The 25486-nt window shown below is 48.5% G+C and overlaps 1 protein-coding gene across 1 annotated transcript in view; it reads right to left on the bottom strand.

Moving 5' to 3' along the window:
- The window catches only part of LOC119441624 (ATPase WRNIP1-like), a 72915-nt gene that overhangs the window by 42552 nt on the left and 4877 nt on the right, over window positions 1-25486 (bottom strand). Inside the window, exons 3-4 of the mRNA XM_037706229.2 lie at window positions 14532-14726; window positions 7039-7265 (exon numbers count right to left, since the gene is read on the bottom strand). Coding sequence (XP_037562157.1) covers window positions 7039-7265; window positions 14532-14726 — 422 coding nt within the window. The remainder of the gene's footprint in view (window positions 1-7038; window positions 7266-14531; window positions 14727-25486) is intronic.

Raw genomic sequence — 25486 nt, 5'->3', positions numbered from 1 at the left:
TTCGAACATACCACGGACCGACAATGCTCTCAGCAGCGCGCCGAATAACGCGGCGGCGCCTCCGACCGGCATTGCTCTGACACCACCATAGAACAAAAGCTTAGGAGAGACCCCTTAATGCAGCAGCGGAGGCCCAGTCCGGCCAACGAACTGCCCCACGCCGGCAAACGCTCGCAGAAAACGAAACTTCAGGGAGCGGCCTAAGGGTACGGCCACGCTAGTGGCAAAAACGCGTGGCAAAGACGCGCGTCAGAAACGTGCGGCAATGCGTCATGCCGCAGGCAGTAAAAGCGGCAGGAATCAGGAGTTTTGTGGCGTGCCGCGAGATGAAGAACCAATCGAGAGCGGCGAGGGCGACGTCACGGACCCATCACAACCGGACCACCGCCGGTCCGTGCCGGGTTTTCAATCGACGATCGCCGTCTCTCGCATGAAACAACAAGCGCTCGCGGTGTTGCTCGCACATTCGGAGAGCGTGGGAGATCTTATTGCGCTGCCGCGTGGCGAGACACGCCTGCCACGGTGGTCTCGCGGCAAGGCGTTCACGCGCGGCAACTTGCCGCTCGCGACATGACGTGCGCGTTTTAGATGCGAGAGCATCTTATGCTCCGGCCAGTGTCTGTTCTGTGGCGTCCGCACCCATACTGCACATGCGCAACTCTCCCTCAATCTCCTCTCCTACACAGGTGTGCGCTCCCCTCTCAGCCTCTCCGCCACAGGTGCGGCGCAGCAAATAATTGCATATAACTCTATCCAGGGTTCGTACACAATATTTGGCTGGAAATTCAAGGACATTTCAAGGATTTCAAGGATGCAAAAAGGCAAAATTCAAGGAGTGTTAGCGTAATTTTATTTCCTCACATGACTTAGGAAAGGAGCCCTATTTTCGCATTAATTTCTCTTTCAAGAGCTGTTATCTCCGCTTCTTTTTCTTTGGCTGTTCGACGGAAACTGTTTGCCTTGACAAGATAAGTCAGGTCGTTTTTTGCTTCGGCGTCTTCCGAAAAGCGATCCGGTGACTCCTGCAAGCACTTCAGAGTTTATTGGAGCTTTGTCTTCTTCTCTTGCATGGTCTGTAGCTCTAGCTCGAGTGCTTTTCTCTTCAAGGCTACCTGTTGAGCTACAGCTTGCTTCTTCTGTTCGTCCATGTATAGCGCATACCTATGCCTGGCTTGGCACACTGATGACTTCAGTTCTTTCGACAGTGAAACGTTAAGCAGCCCACCGTGGGTTTTCACGGCCTCGCAGATGACTCGTTGCGAGATATACGAGAGCTCTGCCATATTTTCGACCGCGATCTGCTTGTTTACACTGAAACCTCTTTCTACTGAAGCCTGCCCATGGCTAAGCAAGAGAAGGACCTTCAGTACTTCCCATAACATCGAGAACGCCGGGTCATGCTTCAAAAGGCGCACGAAGAGAACGTCAAGGCGTTCATGGTCTCTTTCATAGTTTTGCAGTTCATGCCGCTTTTCTTGGCAGAACTGAATGTAGTGTGCACACACAATATCTCTCTTGTGCTCAGAAAGAAGCTTACTGTCAATTAAACAGTTAAGAACAACTTTCAGCTTCCCAAGGCACATTTCTGTCTTCGCCATCTCTCTGGGGTCGAAACATGACAACCCTCGAACCAGAGGGTACCTAAGAGGACTTCTCTCCATGATTTTCAGGATCATGTTCACAATGAACTTACGACACTCGCTCCTATATTCAAAAACACACTTGGTACTCGCTCTTCCGCTTTTTAAGATCTTCTCAGCCACACGTCCAACGTCCACCTTCTCAAGTGACGTGTAATTGGCAGTATCATGAACATCAATTTGCAGCAGTTTCGTGATGCTCGTGGCTTCTTTCAATACCGAGCGCTTCATGAACCTTGCAAGGAGGCTCCTCGAAACAGTTTCAAGCTCTTTTGCTAAAAAAAAAAAAGTCTTTGGAGAATCACTCTGAAAAACAGTCAAAAAAGGCTGCACAACCATTGCAACGTTTAGGGAAAAGTTCAGTTTCGCAAGTGCAAGCTGGTCCTTTAGAAAAGCACTGACGTTCTCATACGCTCTACATTTCGGCAAGGGTAGCCTATGGTCGCTCACTGCTTCGGTGTAGTGCCTCAAATGCTCCCACATAGCCAGGGCTTTCTCCAGTACGGGCACGTTCTCGACCCAACGGTGGGGCACGAAAGGAAGTGGAAACAGCTTGCTCCCTCTTCCATGATGCACCGGCGGGCCGGTGCATCATGGAAGAGTGAGAATAAGCTCGACAGAAAGGTGTCAACTAGCCAGCTTGTTGCATGCATTCCTGCTTTGTAAGCATTATGCACTGTGTGCAAGCCACATGAACCAATATCCAAGCACTGAACTTGAAAGTCATTCTTCATGTGCTGCTGCAACTTGTTCAAAAGACTCCAGTTGACATACGGGCCGTCCATCGAGAGCTGCACAATCCTGCTCAGGGGAAAGGACGCGAGTGTTTCCGTCAACTTCTGCATAAGGTCGTCCGCTGTGCTGCGACCCATGAATGTTGAAGTCAGATATCTAGTTGTCACCTCACAGTTATTCCACAATCTGACGTGAACATCAAGTTGTTTTCTTTGCAGGTATTCATTCAAGGTTTCGTCAAAAAGCACAACAAAATTGGCAGACTTCTCCCTCATTTGTTGTACTTGCGAAGTGAAAAATGGGCGCAGACCGTGGCACGCGACGTACGCGCACTTTTTCTCAGAGCAAGTGAAGCTTCTCGCAACCTCGCTATCCGGAAACATCTTTTGGAATAGCTGGGAAATGGATCCACTGGAGCTGTAGGAGTAGTGCGAGGACACAACTTTCATCGTCCACAAAATCTCGGCTTCGATCACGGAATCATGCTTTCTGCAGTCTTCGTCAAGTGTCGCAGCCCGAGAGGAAGTTGCCGTGCTTTCACGCTGACAAGCAGCCTCGGACGACAGATTTGCCGCTTGCATGAAACTTGCGACGGATGAGCAGCCCTCACCTGCTGCAGCTTTGGATCGGTGCTTCGCGCCTATCTGGTGGCTCTTCAAGGTAGATTCCCCCATCGTTGCAATGTCGACCGTCTTCTGACATAATGCGCACATTGCTCGATAAGGATCACTTGGTTCCGGTCTCACCCAGTGACGATAGTCCGTATGTTGCAGCCACGCAAGCTGAAACTTGTACTTCCCGCCTGGCATCTTGTCAAAGTAAACACACAACGCAAACGCGAACTTCACTGAAATGGCAAGTACGAGGCCGACAAACGGCCCGACTATAGTACCTATAGGACACATACTAGTGTGCCGAGAGCGGGTGTCGCGGTAGCACCGAGTGTGATGCCTGCCGCCGCCGGCCGCTTGGTGCGCTGCACTTCGAGACTGTGCCGGACCATGCTGAGACATGGGCGGACTTCAGGCAAGACACGACGCGAGTCTCCCCATTTGCCCGGCGATCTGCCTCTTATGTTCTTGTCCCAATCCGCAATACGTTCGGGGTCTGCGGACGCGCTGGGTAATGAGATGAGCCGTTTCTTTCCGCGTCTCTGGGAAATCGCGGTTTCGCGACCTGTTCAAAGTTTCTTTAGACAGACGAGTGCACACATAGATGCAAAAAACCCACTCACAATAAGAAAAGACTGCAACGAAAGCGGCAGCAAGGCGAGAAATGAACTACGCATTGCAATCGACGCGTAGCAATCAACGCATCGCAAACGAACGCGAGTCGAACACCGCAGGATTTAGCATGGTGCCGACAGGCATCGCCATCTGGTGGCCCGCGGCGGCAGGCATCAATGCCCGTGCCACCGTCCCGCATTGGAGACTCTCGGTGGACGGCACACTAGAGTATATTCTAGGCACTATACGCAAGCCGAGCGAGCGATATGTCTCGCATTGGATTGGATTGGATTTCCAATGCATATTAGTTGCCAGACGACGTAGGGGCTGCGAGATTTAAAACCGAAACTTCCTGATGTTGCCCTTTAGTCAACACAGCTTGTTTTCATGGGCATTCGTAAGCGAAAGGGCCTTAAATATCAGCATGACTTGCGGAGGTACATCGTTAATTTCCTCTAGCAGAACAAATCCCACGGGATTTTCAAGGATTACAAGGAGCTCACGGGTATTCAAGTAGTTTCAAGGGCCCTTGAACTTATACTGTCAATATCAAGGATATTCAAGGATTTCAAGGGGCTGTGCGAACCCTGCTCTCTCTCTCTCTCTAAGAGTACACCGGTGGGCGGCGAAAGTGTGGCGGTGCAGTATAAAGCGCGTGTTCGCTGTGCTTCCGTCATTCTCTCTCTGTGCAACGATGTGCGAAACGCTATGAACGTCAACGTCGGTGCTAGTTGCAGCGGCGGCGCTACCGCCGCGGAGCAGAGGAAGGCTCGGGAAGCCGAACGTAAACATCAGCGTCGGCAAGCGGACCCCGAACTTCGGGATCGTCTTGAAGATACCGCGCGCACCGACGCTAGGAATCACGTACGATCTTTAAATAAAGACGCAACAACCCCGTACAAACGTCTCCTCTCTTCTCAATATATTCTCTCACTCTTTCATTGGGTTGTGTTGCCAAGTGAAACGAAACGGAAACTCGATGTGCACCCCCCACAATGCTTTCGCATCCCACCATGGTTGCCCGTAGGGTGAGATGATGTGATTTTTTGCCGCCATGGAGGTAGAAAAATAGTTTTTTTCCTTCCTCCATGTTTGCCGCCCACGCCGGCAAACGCTCGCTTCCCGATAACGGCAGAAAACAAAACTTCAAGGAGGCTAATCTGCGCCGAACCGGCTGTACTGGCGGTGCCAGCGGGCGCGCACGGAGACAGTCAAAGGTGAGGGAGCTGCGAGGGAGTTGAGAGAAAGGGCGAGGGGAGCCACCGAAGCCACTGCCACCGAAGCGGTGGAGTTGCCGAGGCCAAATGCACTTTCCTGCCGCCCTCCTCCCTCACCTTCGACGGTCTCTGCACGCGCGCGCACCCGTCACCATGTCAGCGCCATCCGCTCCCTGAAGTTTCGTTTTCTGCCGTTATCGGGAACCGAGCGTTGGCTGGCGTGGGCGCAACTCGCTATGTGCTTGCGCGCTGCGAAATTTCACGACTCGCACCGTTCGTTCATCTTGCTATGGTGCTCGAATATTTTAAAAATACATCCTTCCATTAATTCAAACTTCTTTTAATTCGAACAAATTTTCTGGCCCCTTCGAGTTCGAATTATCGCGATTAGACTGTACAAGGTTCATCCGAGTCGACTGGACTGATTGAAATGACGCCACACGGACAAAGGGAACCGCTACAAAAGCAGCGTGCATTTCATAAAGTGCAAAAGCATGAGCGAAGATCAGGCTGATTAGTTGCCGTCAGGCACGCAGCCGTCAATCTAACCCGCCCACTTGATACTGGGATCGATCACCGATGATCCACTTGTACGAACATATTTGCGGCCCGTTACACATCGACCAGCTGCGTCGGCGACTAAAGTTACGGTTTGATGCCGAATCGGGGCGCAGCAACTGCGAGACACTCGGAAAGCCGACAAACGAAAGCGAGTGCATGGGATGGCAACAAAATTGTTCACGGCCGCTATTTTTGTGATACACCGTACAGTGTCCTCTTGTTTTTGACATTGCTCATAGACGCATATCGGCCTCTTTCTGCAGTTTCATGCAACCAAACAAAAGACTAGTTTGAGATTTCGTGGTGGGCGCGAATGTGTCATGTGACTGGTGCGTGGACGATGGATGAAGGAGGGGAAGTGCCTCGCGTGAATCAGCCGTGAATCTCCAGATTTCAGAATCTTTATGTGGCAAATCATGCCAAACCTGACGATGAAACAATGTGGACGCCGTCTGCTCTTTACTGTCCGGGCCAGCTATGTGCAGTGCGGTGATGGAGTCACGTGAGGCGCAATTCTTTCATCTGCGTCTGTCATACAGGTTGACCTCACAATAACCCCCCTGCCATAAAGTTGGGATAGCCATTCTTGTATTTTACAGAAACACTGGAAAGCAAAACTTTCTATGCAATAAATAAAATATTGTCCAATAACACCGGTCCACTATTAAACTGTGAGACTCATCAGTTTTAAGCACTACAGAATGTGACTAATTCATTAGTTTCAGAGGAAAAGAAGCACTTGATTCTATTCAACAGAAATTATATTGATAAAAAAAAATATTTGCCAGACCTTCACAAAATATAACTGAGCTGTAATCAGTGCTGACCTACCAGTACTACTATATGCCATCTACTTGCCCAGTCAGTTGCTCACACATGCTTCTGCCTCACAGAGACGCACCTTGTTTTTATCTTGCACAGTGTCCACGATCGGCCTCCGAGATCACACCAATGCACACCAGTGCTCAAAACAAAGGTGCGAGTTATATGCTGGCGAATACAGCATACGTGACCCCCGCCTGCTAGAGTGGCTCGGTGGCTATGGCATTTTGCTACCAAGAACTAGCTAGGCTGCGGGTTCAATTCCTAGCTGCTTAATTCCAAAGGAAGCGGTGTGCGAAAATGCTCATGTACGATCCTGTGAGTGCAAGGTAAAGGTCTCCGGGTGGTCGAAATTGGTCCCAAGCCCTTTAACATCAAATTTCTTTGAGCCCCTGTATAGCTTTGGGATGTCAAAACTAGTCAATCAATACATGACCCGATTGTAGCGTCAACCAAGATGCATTGACAGTATGCTACACGGCACTAAATAATGCGAACGTTGCATATTGTTGGTTACAACAAAAGAGGAAAGGTTCGTGGCAGTACTATACAGACTGTGAATATCACTACAAGGAAAGTTACAGCTAGTTTGGAAAGGTCAGTGCAACACGCAGCATTTTTGTCCATGTAGAAAACCAGGTGCTGCTACAAAAGCTAAAAAGGCAGTGTGACGCACTAGCAGTACGAATAAGGTTCTTCAAGTTGTTTCAAGTGGAAGTTGCAAACACAGATTACGAACGCAGGAAACAATGGTCCTCTGACAGCGAAGCATCAGCAGGTCATTCCACGTTCACGTGGATATTAGTGTGAATCGCATAGCCATGCTTTGTAGCTTACCCACTAGGTGAGCCCACTTGTGGTCCGTCATTTTTGAAGACGAGCTCGACGTCCAGACGGGCAAGAGCACGGTGTAGGATGAGTGCCACCTCTGCAGTGGGGAGCTTCTCGAGCACAAATACACGGCATCGCGAGAGCAGGGCCGAGTTGAGTGAGAAGGATGGGTTCTCTGTGGTCGCTCCCACCAGGACCACTGCACCGGACTCTACTGCTGGCAGGAAGACATCCTGCAAAGGGTTTTGTCTCTCTGTTTAGATCAAGAAAAAACCTTTGCATGATCTATCTGAGATCCTTCAAAGAGAACAGATATGCAGAGGGAACAGGATACAAAGGCAAAAGAACAGAAGACGCAAACAACCCACTTCGGGAATGCAGTCACCGACCGGTAATTTAAACACAAATAATTCCGGCATGCTCAATTACCGTAAAACCTTGTTAATACGTAATCGGCAGGAAACGTGGATCAGGTACGCAGTAAGCAATGCACCAGTTAACCAACAATGACAGATGAGCGGCTATAGACTTAAGAGCCAAAAAAAAACATGCTAATTCTCACTCAAACACACATGCAGATGATATTTATTTGCGAGCACGCAGCAAGAAATCTGCGATTTTCACTTGCCACTGTGGTGGCCTTGCAGCGATGACGGCATCCTCAAACACAGCAAGGCTGAGAGCCAGTTTCTCCATCAGGCCCCACTTCTCCGCGAATGCCCTCATGAGGGTCAATACACTAGCCACATCGGATACGGAAGGACCATCATCAACGTCGTCGTCATCCAGTGCTAGAAGCTATGGCAGCAGGAAACATGTGATGGCTACCATGTTTTGACGTCACTATCGGTGGTGACTGCAGTCCGGGAAAAGGCCGTGCACCGCAATTTCACTATCTATGGTCTGCGTGCACGACATTTCACCAATTCCCCACTTGTATGTGCCAATGAATCAAGTAAATACTATGCACTAATCATTTGACACGCGTTAAGTGACTACCGCTTAAGCAGTCAGCCATTAGGTTCAATGGCGACAGGGCGAGGGATTCATCGCGACTATATTTAAACCGGAATTACTTATTAGGCAGGTACGTATTAACAAGGTTTTACTGTATTTGGATAGCTTCAGGAACTGTCACTCATTCCATAAATGTAATGTATATGACAATCAATACAGTTGAATCTTGTTATAATGAAGTTGCATCTGACAAAAGAATTTCGCTACAGTCAATAATAACCTTTTCAGACATGCATGATAATTCGGACGCTTATGTAGCAGCGCCACATATCCCCACAGAGCTAATGCATAAGGACGTCTAAAATTTCAGACGCTGGAACATTTTTTGAAACCTCCCATTTTTCTTACTTTTTGCCGTGACCACAGTTCCCAAACCGCATTAAGCGAAGCTACCACTGCCGCCATTTTTATTATCTCACAGCCTTGAACCAGCGTTCTTGTGCACCGATCTGCTGACAGCTGTAGTATAGCAGTTGTTTTGTGCTGTCGATCAACCTAGCTGCTTCAACATTCACTACTGAGCTTCCTGCAGTTCGGTGCCGTGTTTCCCTTTAAAGGATTTGCCACTGTTAGCAATGGCACCGACTATGCCTCCTTCCTCCTTGCCGATGGCATTGAAGTGCAGAAAGCACAACAGGGGGGTCCAAAGCGTTTCATGATGCCAGTTCCCAAAAGTCAGCTTTGCCACAATACAGCGATTTTGAGTGGCCAAGCATACTCAATCTATTGCGGTGAAGCACAAAAAAGTGGGAAGGGTCCACTGTCACAGGCGATAGTATGCGTTCCTTAATTACACACGCATGCACTCGCCGTCTTCTGTCACTGTACTAGCACTGAGATGCCTCACATCATGGCATTTAGTATTTCGGACTTTATTTGCACGACACATGCTAATTCGGTCACTGAGACAGGCAGAAAATGCCATGATCTTGTTTTGCTACAATGCCAGCACCTCCAAATCAAAAGCAGTGAAGCATGCTACGAGTCACACCCAAGCGATGGAAAAGAACAAGCTAACCAACTAAGCTGTCAAGGCTGCATTTATATGCCTGATGTGTGTAGTTCACACACCTACAGCCTCATGAGCTTCAGCCATCTTGACGTGGCTGGCCTGTGCTTTGGCGAGACGAACTTGACATGGTTGATACCGACTTTGATGTGATGTGCCAATCTTGATGCAGCCCTCTAGCGGTACGTAACTCAGAGTGTGTGAGGGGTTTGTAATTGCAGCATGCCGCCGAAAAAAACAGCTGTTGACACTGAAGAAAGTAAATGCAACCGAGCGTGTGCAGCCTCGACACGGTTGCATTTACTTTCTTCAGTGTCAACAGCTGTTTTTTCGGTGGCATGCTGCAATTACAAACCCCTCACACACTCTGAGTTACGTACCGCTAGAGGGCTGCATCAAGATTGGCACATCACATCAAAGTCGGTAGGCCATTTTTGCATTTGTGTGCGTTCAAGGATGACAGCACGCTTGCACACTCAGACGTGCTTCTCCGAACCAGATCCCATTCGTCCTGTGATGTTTTTTAGCATGCCCTTTGAAACAGGGTGGTGACAAATACCATATATAATCATGTAATGGCCGCTCCCACGTAAAAGCCACACCCAGAACATTGTAAAAAAAATATCTCCTAGAAAATATATTTAAGAATTACCCATGTATAAGCCGCACCCTGGATTTTTGAGTAGGTTGGCAGTGCTATCTGTTCTGTGGTGCGAGAATTCTGAATCTTCTTTTTTTTAATCGGTGACAAAACAAGGCAGCCAATTCTGAGTTTTCGGTGCCTCCAGGTAGCAAAAGCACAGCCTTCGACATTTGCTACCAAGCTTCTTTCTGCTCGGTGCAGTATTTTTCATTAATACAATTCGCTGCTGTTAGCAATGGAGCCGACTCCACCTTTGTAATCCTTGCCAATGACTTCGAAGTTCAGAAAGCACACACGTTGCAGAATTCCGGTTTCCCAAGTCAACTTCGCCTCAATACAGCAGTATTACCGTATTTACACGATTGTAAGTCGACTCGAATGTAGGTCGACCCCCCCAAAATTGCATGTCTCAAAAAAAAAGGGGGGGGGGAGAAAAACCACGCGAGTGCATTCACACAAGGGAAATTTATTGATGGGGTTGCTAAGACTACTCATCATCACTAGAGTCGACCTCACTGGCACTGCTGCCGTCATAACTGCTGCGGTCCCACAGCACGTCGTCATCAAGTGCTCGTCCACACTTCGCAAACGACCGCACCACGACATCGCGCGGTACAGCCGCCCATGCAGAGAGGACCTACCCGCACACAGTAGCCAAGGAGGCCAAATTTCCTTGCGCTGAAGCCGCCACTGCCGCACCACATGTTCACTGACTCCAAACTTGCGTCCCCCTACACAGTTGTTAGTTTCCTCGGCATGGAGGATAGCAGCATGTTTGAACGCTGCTGTGAACGAGCGCAGAAAGTTCTTGGCACTCAAGACAGGCGCGACGATTCAGCACAACAGCAGAAGTGACAGATGCGCGCCGCGCGGCCGTCGAAAACAATCGTATTTTAAAAAAAAGCTCTTCCGCCAACTACTAATACCCCCCAAATGACGGCTCATCTGCCAACTACCATACCCCCCTAACTACAGTGGCTATTCTAGCCACTGTACCCAAAGGGCGGCTCTTCCGCCAACTACCAATACCCCCCAAACGGCGGCTCTTCCATGATCGATGCTCCCACAAGAGCCGTGCGCTCGTGGTGCGCGCAATCAAAATGTATGCAATATGGTAAATTAATACACTACGCTTCTACCGTAACCATGGAAATGTAAGTGCAAAGTTGTAACCACACCGTAGCGCCCCTGATTTCTCGTTTCTCTTGCCGCTACTAGCGGTACACGGTTCGGTTTCGATTCTAAGTCGACCCCCCAACATTGGATTGTCAAATTTGAAAAAAATGGGTCGACCTACAATTGTGTAAATACGGTACGCAGTACTAAAGCATACACGAAGTATTGCAGTGAAGCATACCAAGAATGGGAAGGTGCAACTGTCACGGGACACAGTATGTATGTTCCTTAATTACACACGCGTGCAGCCGCCATCTCCTGTCACAGTACGAGCACCAATACGGCTAATAAATGTACTGGCAGACCTTCAGAGCTATTTCAGATGTGCCTGTGGCAATCTTAGCCCTTGGGGGCAGTAAAAGACATGCATTAATTTTTTCAGACTGCCCGATTTTCTAGACGTTTTCACGGCCCCTAGGGAGTCTGAAAAATTGGATGTTGACTGTACACACGGTAGTCACGTCGCCTGCTTGATCTATTTGGGTTTTACTAGATGTATTGTTGCCTACGATTTTGCCTATCTGATTTCGATCTTCAATTTTGTCATTAAACCCTGTATTTTTATATTTTATTACAGTAAAACCTCGTTACAAGAGACACTCAAGGGAACCGGGAAACGTGTCTCTTGCAACCAAGGTCTCTTGTAACCAAAAATCCGAAAACACGGAGCAGTTGGACTAGATCACTTTATTATACATCAGCATCAAAGTGTGTTTAAACACATCTACATACTACACATCTACAGTTGTATGTACTTACATCGTACCCACGTCACAGGGGCAACATACCACATCTGGGCAGAATACAGCATTTGTTCGATTATGTTTAATGCGGGAGTGCATTACGAAACACCCCCCTGCCCCCCCAAAAATTATGCACACCATTTATAAAGTGACAAAAATGAGCCAGGAAGGGAATTTCATCTGCAGAACCCCAATTAATACGGCCGCAAGCTAGCCATGTGCACAAACGGCGCACAGCTACTCCGTACCGTACAGCTTCTGGGGAGTCTAATGTCTGCTCACAGGCAAACGTAACATGAGACGCCGTGTTCGTTTTTTGTTCTTTTTTTATGTCGGCTCTCTTTAGACCCGACACGACCGTGCTTTTATGATGGCTCCCCTTCTGCTGTTCAGTTCCGCACAACCTAGTAAGCGGGGCGAGGGGGATGTGAACTGCAGACGGAGTGATAGCTGCACGAAACAAAAAGCGAGCGAAGCGGGAGGCGCAAACTCCCAACATGGCAAAGATTCACAGCAAGATAACTGGGCCGGTCACGCATCTGCCCGTGTCCGCTCGGCGCTGTTCGGCTCCCGACAATTCGAACAGAGCTGTCTCACTGAAACATGGCGATGGCTCCCGGAGTTCGACTACCGGCATAGAAAGCAACCAGCGCCGCGGGCGCTGTGACGGAGATCCAACCCAATGGTACTCTGTCGCAGAGTCGGTGTGTCAGCACGAGAGCGATTATAAAAGCATAAGCAATTTGAAGTCGCAACCATGCGAGGAATGACATCCAGCTGCGGAATGAAAGAGAATTGAGGCAAGGGAATGAAAATTGCAGTGCATACCGGTTGGTACATGTTGGTCGCATTGCGGGAGCGTGTCTGGGTCGTCTCTTCGAAATACAGTGTAGACCGCTTATAACGTAAGTCACCGGAGTCGCGAATATCCGCACTATATGCGGTACCGCACTATAACCAAAGCAACAATTTTAAAGGCCCGCACATATGCAAAACATGTGCACCGAGCTGCCACGCATATGCGACAGTCGAGGAATGCGGCTAGAATGTTTGCATTCAATTTACAGTCGAATCTCGTTAATACGAAGCAAATCACGCGGCGGCGCCTCCGACCGGCATTGCTCCGGCACCGGCATAGAGTAAAAGCTTAGGAGAGACCCATCAATGTCGCGCGCGAACGAAGCAAAAAAAATTCAAAAGAAAGAAAAAAAAACACGTGCCGGAAATTGCACCCTCTCTCAAATGGCGAGGTCGCCGATTCTGCATTGCACCGGAACATGCGTGTACGTGCCGACGACTGAGCCATGCTCCTGTAGCCACGTGTGTGAACCCTTCTTTCTCCTTTATGCTTCCTCTACTTTCTAGTCACGTGTTGACCTTGCACGCTGCGGCTAAGGCGCAGAGGGAAGCAGCGGCGCTGTCCCAGGCCGGCCAATGAAACTGCCCCACGCCGGCAAACGCCCGCTTCCCGATAATGGCAGAACACGAAACTTGGGGGAGCTGGCGCCAGGCCGGCTGGAGCGGCGGGCACGCACGGTGACAGTCGAAAGTGAGGGAGCTACGAGGGAGGGCGAGGGGAGCCACCGAAGCGGCGGAGTTGCCGAGGCGAAATCCGCTTCCCTGTCGCCCTCCTCCCTCACATTCCACGGTCTCCGCGTGCGCCCTTCGCCGTGCTGTGCCGGTGCCGCCCGCTCCCTGAAGTTTCGTTTACTGTACTGCCGTTATCGTGAAGCGAGCGTTGGCAGTTTCGTGGCCCTCGCTCGCTATGCGCGCCGTTATATTTCACGACTCGCACTCAAGATTCTGGTTTCAGCCTCACTGGCTGTTCGTTCGCGCCACGTGCCCTTCTCCTCCACTTCGTCTCTCTTTCTTCCTTGAGCACTCCTTGGGGCGCCCGTTTCAGGGAAGCGTTCGCCATCTCCGCTGACTTCCGTACTCCCAGGCAGCCGCACTGTAACCAGTATTTCGTTTCCAGCAACTGCACTATAAGCGATACATGTATACACGGAGTGCTATGGGAAAATTAACGGGAGTCTGAAAAGACCGCACTATATCCGATCCTGCACTCTAAGCAGTTACGTTATAAGTGGTCGTAGTGAAGTGAAGGAATTTACTCTAAGGACCTAAAAAAGTTCTCCTGAGTAACCGAGTGTCTCTTGTAACCATGTCTCTTATATGCAATGTTATTAACATTGCGAACATAGGAAAACCAATGAAACCATTTCCAAATGTCTCTTATAACCGAGTATCTCTTGTGACAGTGTCTCTTGTAATGAGATTTTTACTGTATTCCTACAATTACAATGACTCCGGTTATACCGACTCTTCCCGGCTTTTCTTCCACCAGTACTCTAATTGCCTCTGAATTATCTCAACTGCTGACCAGTTAATCCTTCCATCTTCTTTGAATCCCAACACTTATGGAAGGTGCACACTCCCTACGGGTCTCGCTGGATGATTATCTTGGCATTCCATTACGATATGCTGCGCTCTTTCTGGGCTTATGCTGCATCACACGCATGCCTCTTAACACTTGATTTTAAATTGTATGCCTAGAGTGCAAAAAAAAATTTTTTTCCCCTCCCAAGGCAAAAAGAAATCTTTTGTCTCTACCGGGCTCAGCTTGGTTAACCTCCCTGCCTTTCCCTTATGACTTCCCTCTCATTCTTTGTCTCTAGATTTTTGCTCGACTATATCTGCATCAGCTACGGCATTTTTCGGAACACTGCCTTTGGGTTTCAAGGTGGGTGGAAAGAGGAATGTACACTCTTCCTAGAGATGTTAACTTTAATTTAAAAAAAAAAACGGAGATGTTTGCCTGACTGATGGCTTGCTTGCACAGGTCTAACAATTCCCCTACTAACAACCAGTCCAAACATTTCCAAACAATGCGAACATTTTTGCGACAAACCTGCTGAAGCTTGTTGAAACGGTGGATCTCATCAATGAACAGCACAGTCTTCTTCTTGAACATCTTCTGGTCATTTTTGGCTCTCTCCAAGACCTCCTTGACGTCCTTCACACCAGCGGTAGTGGCCGACAGAGTTGCAAACCTCGCATCCGATGACTGCTTGCACTGGTTCGCAATGATATGAGCTAATGTGGTCTGCAAGGCAAGACAATGCAGGTTACAAGTAATATAAAGCAAGGAAACCGACATACGAGTTAGTGCAACAACAACTTATATCTTAATGATAGAATTTCAGGTTGTTGGTTGAATAGATTATTCTGGTTTGAACAGTGCCAAAAAAATGAGAACACAATAAAAAGAACACACAATGCAAGGAATTTTAACAGCTATCTTATTTTGAAATGAATACACAGATCAGCTCTTTGGCTGGGAAGCACCATGATGACACAATAATGCATGAAGCAAGGTTATATCACTTGAGCACATTATGTGCTACTATAATGTCACTGGCATTTTGCAGCAAAGAGCTGCTGTACCTAGGTGCAAATAGATAAGAACGACACAGCAGGATAACAGATTACTCTTTTTCTAAGTGTTTTTTACCTGTTCATTCATATATAATAAACATACACACTTGAACCCCATTATGGCAATACCAGGTTTTGAAAATATATATCAGATATAACAATGAGCAGCTGCAGCACCGTGAACTTTTGCATGTGTTCTATGGTAAAATAAACGGCTTAGTACAATGTTCGCATGCCACGTTAGTGGTTATACAATTAAATCTTGCTGTTGGATGTCAAACAATATATATGCATGAAGTAATCATACTAGCGCATGCCCACATGTAAGTTTTGTGTGTCTTTGTCCTGTTATGACGCTCCTCAGGTAAAAGTCATTTATGCCGGACTGAAGGCTGTCTCCAGAGTGCTTAGAACTGCAATATATGGTGACCTGTATTATCATCTTAATAAAAAAAAAATAAAGAAATTACTTCGTGAGACCCTGCTCATGATAAGCTTCACGTTTCTAGCATTCCAAAAGTGTAGCTTGCCGTCCCAGCACTTTGGTGCCCTTTTAAGACAGCCAGATGCCAAGGCTTGTGCAACTACCCCTTCTGAGCCTGTTCATGTGGCAAATATAGTGAAAGACAGCAATGCCTCGCTCAGTTTTTTGGTTCCCTTTCAGCTGTGGAGCAAAATGATAGCAATTGTATTGTTTTACACATTCGGGCTGGATGTGAAAGATTCCAATTTTCAGAAACAAATTCTTCGGGTGCTACATTCATACAGGTTCTGATCCACCCAAGTAAATGTCGTGATTGAATGGAGTGTTAGCAAATCCTTGTTTAAGATAAGACTTCAATTGCACACCAGTGTGTATCATTTGAAACAGTAACACACTTTTTTTTTCATAAACACAATACTTTTCAACGGAGTGTGTGCTCTCTGACTCACAAGCAGCTTGCAGAATTGATGCTACAAGATAAAATCTCACAGATAGCACTTTCTATCTGACAAAAGTCTACCAAGCTGAAAACAGTCACAAATCTCTCGCTGGGAATCTGAAGGCCCATGCCTCGGCTCGAGTGCATGTCCATGAAGCATCTCAGCAAAATGACCGTGAAAGGGACAGACTAGAACCTATCCCCAAACATTTTCACGCGATCCTCCAACACTTCAGACTTGAAAGAGGAAAATTACCCCCACCCCACACATCTGTGCGACGAGGCGATGTCGTGGAGGCAATTACAGACAAACAAATTCCCATATTGCACACTATATCACACAACGTATTCCACGCAATATCCATATGTAGCAAAAACGACGAACACTTGGCAATCATCATCACCAGTGCTAGGCACATGTTCGCCGTTCATGATGGAACTCTTGCTCCTGCTCTACCACTGGGTTGGCCGCTCTCAACTCCCAGTCAAAAAACCTCTTAACAATTCGTGGAGGTTGAAGACACCCAACACCTTGACACCTTGAAGACACCCAACCTGGAAGTTCAATCCCGCACGCTACCGTCAACCATGCCCAACAACGCATCCCTGCAGGCGCCTCCTCTTCCATCTTTCGAGTGTTCTGTCAAAAGGACCCTGCTGTTTTCAGTGGCGCGGATGACAACGACGTGGAGGATTGGCTCTTGTTGTACAAGAGGGTAAGCGTGCACCAACAAATGGGACGATGCCACAACACTGAACAATGTGATTTTCTATCTCGCAGGTGTGCAAGGCCTCTGGTACAAGAAACGTGAGAGGGATTTCCAGACGTGGTCTGCGTTTAAGACCTCTTTTGTAGATGTGTTTGGCCGCCCTACTGTTCACAAGCTGTGTGCAGAGCAGCGCCTGAGGGAACGAGCACAGCAGCCGGGTGAATCATTCACAAGCTACACTGAAGACATTCTAGACTAGTGCAAGAGAGTCAACACCACTATGTCATAGTCGCACAAAATCAAGAATGTTATGAAGGGAATAGAGGATGACATTTTTAATATGCTGTTTGAGAAGAATCCACTCACTGTGGCAGAAATTATTACTCTGCGACAAAATTAAGAGGAGCTGCGAAGGCTGAAAACCCATCGCCCTCCTTCATACAACCAACCCTCGCTGTATTAGCTGCTGTTTCTGATCAGTCATCACAGCTCGCAGAGATAAAGGTATTTCTAAGTGAGGAAGTTGCCCGCCAACTCTCCTTAGCCTCCTCAGCCGGCGGCATATACAGCAACCTGCTTCAAATTCTGTACCCGCACTCCGCCATGCAATTGAGCAAGAAATTGCCGAGGTTTTGCCTGTGCACCGCCAACAGAACCCTGCCGTGGTGCCCCTTAGTTATGCTGAAGTCATCACCAGCCCCTGACCATTCCCTGCAGCTGCAGCTCCACCTCTCAGTTATGCCAACGGTGTACCTGGGCCCCAGCCACAAGTGGCCATCCTGTTGTTTTATCAGCCTCGTAAACCACATCCTGTGACCTCGACAGGACCTGCCGTTGCAAACTCGTTGTGTACGTCCGACAATCGGCCAATAAGCTTTACGTGTGGCTATGCCAGTCATATGGCCTGCTATTGTCGATGAGCTCAATCGCTTGCTGCCGCGTCACCCGTGACATCCCGTGATACAGACGTGCTAAAGCCATTTTGCAGCTCTTGCAACTCAACTTCAGCCCGGTCAGCCGTTCGACCGATGCCCGTCATCCACCGCTCACCTTTTCCACGTCACCGCTCACCATCACCCATGCGACCTTGTCTTGTGGCTCAAGAAGAAAACAGATTGCCGCAGTCCAAGAGGCAAGAACTACAAAAGTCCCTCAGCATCGCGTATCAAATGTTATAGAAGACGGCACCATCGAACTACAAAAGTCCTCACCATTGCCCATCAAATGTTATAGAAAATTGTGTTGGTGTTTGTGCATTTACCTTCGTGGACACTGGAGCCGCCTCCCTGTTATGTATGCAAAACGCTGTCGCTTGCTTCAGAAAGTTACGATGCCACTTTCGGGGTTGTCCCGTCGCACAGCAAGCACTCGGCATGTTCACCCTATTGCGGCGTGTACGGTACATGTAGTCATTGAGGATGTCCCGTACACCACCGAGTTTATTGTTATTTCTTCTTGCTCGGAAGACGTTATCCATGGTTAGGACTTTCTTTCACGGCATAACTCTAACATTCATTGCGCACTTGCTGAAGTTCAAATATTACCGATGGTAAATGACCTTAGCCGACGTTACTCCCACTTCCTGTAAACTGCTCGTGAAGGAAGATAGGCACATTCCCCACCCCCCCCCATCCCCCCTCAGCGCTTCTGCCAGTGCGCTGCAGCAGCCTCTCCGATGCAATCGCACTGTTCTCTCCATCCGGCCTGTTCCTTACACAAAAAGCTGTTGTGCTACCTTTCACTGCTGTTGAAATTACGCAAGGCTGCAGTACTTTCTTTGTTTGTAATGCTCTTCCGTAGCCTGTGACACTGCTTCGAGGAGAATACCTGGGCAAAGTGGAAGTCATTGACGTGTCGGACGATGCAGCCTCTGCCAGTCACCCTACCCGCAGTGCTTTATCTACGTCTGAAGCAATGTCCCCAGATGTGTTAGGTTCCTCCATCACCTTACACCAGTTCAGCGTTCACAGGTTCTATGCGTCCTAAATGAATTTCGTTCTGCTTTCGATGTCAAGCAAACTTCTTTGGGCCACAGGTCTGCCGTGACATATAACATTGACACCAGCTCCCCGCCGCCATTGCGACAATGCCCATATTGTGCATCTGCCACAGAGCGTCATGTTATCAATGGGCAAGTCCACGACATGCTTCACCGCCGAGTCAACCTTCATATTCTCCGTGGGTGTCTCCTGTTGTCCTTGTTACGAAGATGGATGGCTCTGTTTGCTTCTGTGTAGATTACCGATGCTGTAACAAGATCACTCACAAGGATGTCTATCCCCTACCGTGAATAGATGACGCTTTTCACTCTCTGCGAGAAGCGAAATTCTTTTCTTCACTAGATTTGCAGTCGGGATTTTGTGAAGTGCCAGTGGCAGAAGTCGACCGGCCGAAGACAGGACTTGTTATGCCTAATGGTTTAAACGAATTTAACGTAATGCGCTTTGGAAAATATAATTTGCCCGCAACATTCGAGCGCATGATCAACACTGTTTTGCGTGGCTTGAAGGGGCTCACATGCCTACGCTACCACGATGATGTTGTCTTTGCTCCAGACTTCACCACGCACCTTCAGTGTCTCAAGTGTGTCCTGACATACTTAACGAATGCCGGCCTACAGTTGAACTTGAAAAAGCTCTGCTTTGCAGCAAGACAACTTACAATACTTGGTCATGTTTTATCCAAGGATGGCACCCTCCATGATCCAGCCAAACTGCGCACCGTCACTTAACTCCCTAAACCAAAGTCAATAAAAGAACTGCGCGGTTTCATTGGACTCTGTTATTACTTTAGATGGTTCAATCATAATTTCGCCGCCATCATATCCTCCCTGAGGAAGCTGCTCGGAAGCAATGGCTCTCTCTCCTCGCATTCGTCGGAGTGCAAGGACGCTTTCACAAATCAGCGTCATCTTACTACATCCCCAATTTTGCACCATTAGAACAGCCCCTACGGAAGTGCCAGCGCCGCGAGCAGTTTCAACCTCGACGCTGTCCTTGCGCAACACAAGCCTGCATTCGCTGAATATGTCGTTGCATACACAAGTCGAACACTGACAAAAGCCAAAACCAACTACAGTGCAACAATGAAAGAATGTTTAGTCATGGTCTGAGCCTTTACTAAGTTCTGTCCTTATTTGTATGGGCGCTCATTCGATGTCATCACAGACCACCATGCACTCTGTTTGCTCTCGTGATTGAAAGATCCCTCAGGTCACCTTGCTCGCTGGGAACTTTGGCTGCAAGAGTTTGACATCCGTATTGTGTACCGAAACAGACACCAGGGGCGCGATCTTGTACGCGTTCCAAAATGGAACGGAGGCGGTCCGTTCTATCAAGCCGCACACGATTGGTCAATTTGATTGTCACGATTCAAATTGACCAATCGTGTGCGGCTCACGGTTCAAATTGACCAATCGTGTGCGGCTCGAAGGAACGGACCGCCTCCGTTCCATTTTGGAGCGCATACAAGATCGCGCCCCTGCATTCTGACATCAACGCCTCGTCACGCTCTTGCTTGCCCAACATTTCCTATTCCTCAGCGTCTCAGTCTACCATTTTGTCCATTGACATTGGGACCATCACTTCCGAGCAGCGCAAGAACCACTGGAATGCCTCCCTCATAGGATTTCTTATATTCGTCAACACAACCGACAACTTGCACGCTGCATTGTCAAGCTCACCATTGCACTATTTGCCATGGCCTGCTTCACCGACGTAACTATTACTCAGATGGCCATCAGTGGTTACTGGTAATGCCTCGAAACCTGCGTTCCGAAATCTGTGCATCCTTCCACGCTGATCCACAGTGTGCACACTCGGGAGTTTTCAAAACTTACCATCGTCTTCGACAGCGGTACTACTGGTGAGGGATGTACAGCTATGTTCAAAAGTTTGTTACCTCTTGCCCCAGCTGCCAATGGTGCAAATCTTCAGCGCCCCAGTCACCAAGTGGTCTGCAGTGTCTACCTGCCCTGCTCGGCTATTTGAACGTGTCAGCATGGATTTGTGTGGACCACTTCCCCTTACAACTGCTGGGCTATTGTCACAGTTGACCATCTCATGCAATATGCCAAAACCGGCGCCCTTCTGGCAGCTACAATACGTTATAACGTTGCTTCGTTCCTCCTTGCCAGTTTTATCCTCCCTCATGGTCCAACCCGGGATCTGCTCAGTGATCGCGGCCATGTCTCTTTGTCCAAAATAGCTGAACCCATTCTCGATCAGTGCCACGTTCTTTGTCGTACAACTACTACGTGCCATCCTCAAACCAACGGGCTTACAGAACCCTTCAACCATCCGCTTGGCAACAAGCTTGCAATGTATGTTGCCTCTAACCACATAAATTGGGATGCTCGTTCTACTCGTTTTAACCTAAGTACAATTGAACCCACTTATAACAATATTCAAGTGCCACGAAAATTCCATTGTTATAACCGGGCTGCATGAAAAAAAAATCTAAATAGGGGGATGGCAGAGCTGTTGTGAGAAAAGACACTAAAATGGCGGGGAGGCTGGTGTGCCTCCCCACCACTTTCCTCCATCCGGCTTCTGATTGTGTTGGCTCGTTTAACTGTTCAACTCTGCTTCCTGTGCGCTGTGATCGCATGTAACAAGCCGCGGCTGTCGGCGGTCAAGAATATTGGCAATGCCATAACAACTGCAAAGCGGGGTCACTGGCGGCAAGTGACAAGCTAGCTCCGCCAAGGCAACGTTTTGATGGCCTCAAAAGGGGGCATTTTAATAAATGCGAGAAGGTTGCCGCGACAGCCTCTTAGCTTCAGAAATCGAGAATAAATACTGAGGCGAGATCGCCGCAAGCATCTCGCCACCTACTTCTCAATGGCTTGCATGAGATAATCCCATGTCTGTCAGCTTTGCTTGCTTTACGCAAACTTGCCGACAACCTTCTCTCGCGAAGGTCCCTCACGAGTACGAAGCTCAGGAGGGACTCAATCATCTGCAGGGCCTCCTCCGAGGACAACATTAAGGCAGTCTCCTACTGAGTCATCACTGCCGTCACTGTCGCCGTCGCAATCCGATGCAAGCACACTGGCGATGGTCGCCTCATTAAAAAATTAAATTATATGGTTTTACGTGCCAAAACCACTGTCTGATTATGAGGCACGCCGTAGTGGGGGGACTCCGGAAAATGTCGACCACCTGGGGTTCTTTAACGTGCACCTAAATCTAAGTACACGTGTGTTTTCGCATTTCGCCCCCATCGAAATGTGGCCGCCGTGGCCTGGATATGATCCCGCAACCTCGTGCTTAGCAGCCCAACACCATAGCCACTAAGCAACCACGGTGGGTAAGTCGCCTCATTGGTTAGAAGCACTTCGTTCATAAACCTGTAGCACTGCGCCTTCTTTTCACCGGCAATGTCGTACATTGCCAATGATAAGCGGGCAGATCAGCCATCTTTTGTTTCGGCAGCGAGTGAAACGAGGCTGAGAAACCACCGTGGCCTGGAACGACTTCGACTCAACCAACAAAGATGAGCACGAGCGACTTCTGTGTTGGCAGAACTGCGCAGAATGAGGGGCCAACGAGCAATCTGGGAGCAGCACTCAGCACTATCAGTGCAGTTCGCACAGTCCATTCCTGTTTCGGAGGGTAGTGTGGCATAAAGCTATGGGCTCAGCCCATTTGTGTTCGGAGAAGTGGAAGAGCGACGGGAGAGAGGCGCGCGAGGCTGCCTATGCCGAGAACGCTGTAAAACAGCGTACACTGGTGTGCAGCGGCTAGAATTTTTTTTTTTGCTTTTCACGAATTTCGCATTCTATTCTCTGTCGGCACGGACACCTAGTAGCCAGACTTCATCGTTATAACCGATAATGCGGCATGGAGGCATTGTAGTAAGCAAGTTATTTCACCATAGAAAACATACAGAAGTTGACAGTGCAGCAGCTTCTCATTATTATAACCGATATACTGTTAAAACCGGTATTGTTATAAGTGGGTCCGACTGTATACAACCCCCCCCCCCCCCCCCCCCCCGGGCACCACCGGTTTATCGCCCTTTTTTTTACTATACGGCCCCCACCCATCGCACACTATCGACACAATTCTCCCGTACTGGCTGGATGCATCCGAGCGCGCGCCCGTTTCTGCCGCTGCAAGACATGCTGAGGAATGCCCCAAATTTGCACAGGCCATAACTTCAACTGTCAAGGAGTGCCAGTAGAGCAGCCGTGCCGACAACCACGACGTAGCCACTTTCCTTCCTGACACACTTGTGTGGCTGTCAGTTGCTTCCAATGCAACTGGTCTCTCTTTGAAACTACTGCCCAAGTACGAAGGCCCTTACCGCATCATTGAGCGCACATCTCCCGTGAACTACGTCATCAAACCTGTCGTGCCAAATTCAGACATGCACCGTCGGGGACGAGATATTGTCCATGTGCAGCGCCTTATGACATACTACGACTCGCTCATTGTGGTGAGCTCTTAGGCCATAAGGACAGCTCCTTCTCGTTCCCGGGTGTAATTGTAGTGAAGATGACGAACGCAGGCCAATCATCATCACCAGCACTAGGCACGGGTTCACCGCTCATGCTGGAACTCTTGCTTCTGTTCGACGGCCGCGTCAGCCACTCTCAACTGCCAGTCAATAAACAGACTACAAAGCACCGGCCACACTTTACTATGCCACATGGGCATGCCAGTTAACAAAATTAGTACCACATAGCCCACACCCAACTGCACAACAGTGGGAAGCTTTGCTGTCCAGCATCGATTGCAGGAACCAGCTTGATCTGGTCAAGAGAGCGAGCTGAGCAGCTACGTCTCATGGGGTCCTGAGCTAAGGGCTCCACCCACAACTAACAGCTCCTAGCGGGGAGCGCCCCGGTGCAATCTCGTACCAATTTAAAGGGACACTCAAGGCAAATGCTAGGTCAAGCTAAAATAATGGATTAGTGCTCAAGTATCTCTAAGGTGTTAAAATTATTGTGAACAGAGCCTTAGTAATCGAGAATTGAGGTGAATGCGGGATACGATTAGAGACTCCCCCGGGACATTCAAGTACTTGCCCGATGACGAAGACACTCATTTGAATTCTGCCCCTAGTACTCAACCACTCACTATAAAAAACATCATTGTATTGTATATTATAAGACGAAAGAAAGTGCTACTTGACCAGTTCCATTTGACTTTTAGAAAAAAGAACTCATTCACGTTACACCATTGATAACGTACGGGCGATCAAAAGGTTTTGTTTTCACTCGACTCGGTGTTGCCCGCACTTTCGCGTTTCAGTAGCTCCATTATCCGTAGTGCTGCGCTGGTTTTGCTGGCTTGCGAAACTCACACAAACAGCAAGTAGCAGATAATTCCACTTCCTTGTGATGTCGCGAGATGCCCGAACAGTCCACGCCACTTGACCAAGAGCAGCTATAGCAACGCATCGTACTGGCCCCGTCTGTCAGGAGTCGTTTTACTCACCGGCGGCAGCAAAGGCCGATGATGGCGTATGCAACGTCACCACTCCCCGGTTGGCGTGGCGGGAGATTTGAATTGCCATAAAGGTATCTGGACCCTTCAGATGCAATGTTCTCGTAAACTAAGCCGTTTCTTCGCACAAAATAAGTGTCGCGATGCTTCTGGAATGGTATTCAAACAGTCTACATCGAATGAGTATTTGCCTTTAGTGTCCCTTTAAGTTTCTTTTCAATGGAGTTGGGGCAAGTCTCAGCTGCTTTGATATGACAAAACTGTGGCCCTCTAGCAGGCATGGTGCAAGACCTGGGAAAATGTCCGGTTAGGGAAGGGGGAGCATGTTCTTCAGTGTAGGACGTGCTATCAAACTTTCAAAAGGGTGTGATGCAAGACTCTGGAACACGGACATGCTACACAGTTTCATGCGGCTCATCCGAGAGCAAGGCTTTAATGTCAATTGGAGAGGTTAGTCAAGCAGTATGCTTGGAGCGCATGGAGTAGCTCTGCAGTATTGTGCAAGGCTGGCAAGCTGCACACCTGGGATGAAATTTTGAGGTAGAATGGGATTTTTTCCTAATCGCCTGCGGATCATTCCGACAACAAATGTCCCACTGTTGCTATGTCATGCCCAAGCAAGGAAAAGCCCATACCAGCTGCAGCTATAGAAATAATGCAAAGAACAAGCAGTTAGTTTTTAAGCACTGTGAATGGCTCTTTTTGTGCAGCTATGTGGTAAAGCAGCTTATTGGGCATGGTAGATGGAGCCAGACCCACAGTAGATGGTACCACTTTCCAATGAGGGCAGTGCCCTCGGAAAAATTATCTTAATGAAATACAGAGCAGTTCACTGCTGTGTAGAGCACGCGAATGGCCCATTTCAGTTTACGCAGTTGACGGCTGGTGGGTTTGAAACAGTGTGCATGCCCAACCTAATAGACAAGTAAAACTGCAAGCTATTGCTTTTTATGAGTGGCAGTGTTCATAACTGCCTTCATTTCACCAGACATGCATATGGCAAAGTGGTGTACCAAGTGGCGTGAGGAGTGCTACATGTTATCAGCATACAGTGATTCCACAGCCCTTGGTGCATTAATACTGCGCAAAGCAAAGGTGTTTACCAACATGGTCAATTTTTAAAAGCAATGAGCACAAATGTGCATGTCTATAGGCCACGCGTGCTCCTGGGTGCATTATCCCAGACCATGCAACTGGCACCAGGTGTCGCCCTGTACACTAGAGCAGACTCTGCTCGCACGCTACACACAGCAAAAGAATTTGTTTCAAAATAAAAATAAATGCAAGGGTATTACGAGCCAAAACCACAAGTTCATTATGAGGCACACTGTAGTGTGCCTC

This window comes from Dermacentor silvarum, chromosome 2, assembly GCF_013339745.2.
Source record: "Dermacentor silvarum isolate Dsil-2018 chromosome 2, BIME_Dsil_1.4, whole genome shotgun sequence".
In the NCBI taxonomy this organism is placed as follows: domain Eukaryota; kingdom Metazoa; phylum Arthropoda; class Arachnida; order Ixodida; family Ixodidae; genus Dermacentor; species Dermacentor silvarum.
The sequence above is the reverse complement of the archived record's forward strand: the minus strand, read 5'-3'. Positions and strand labels throughout refer to the sequence as shown.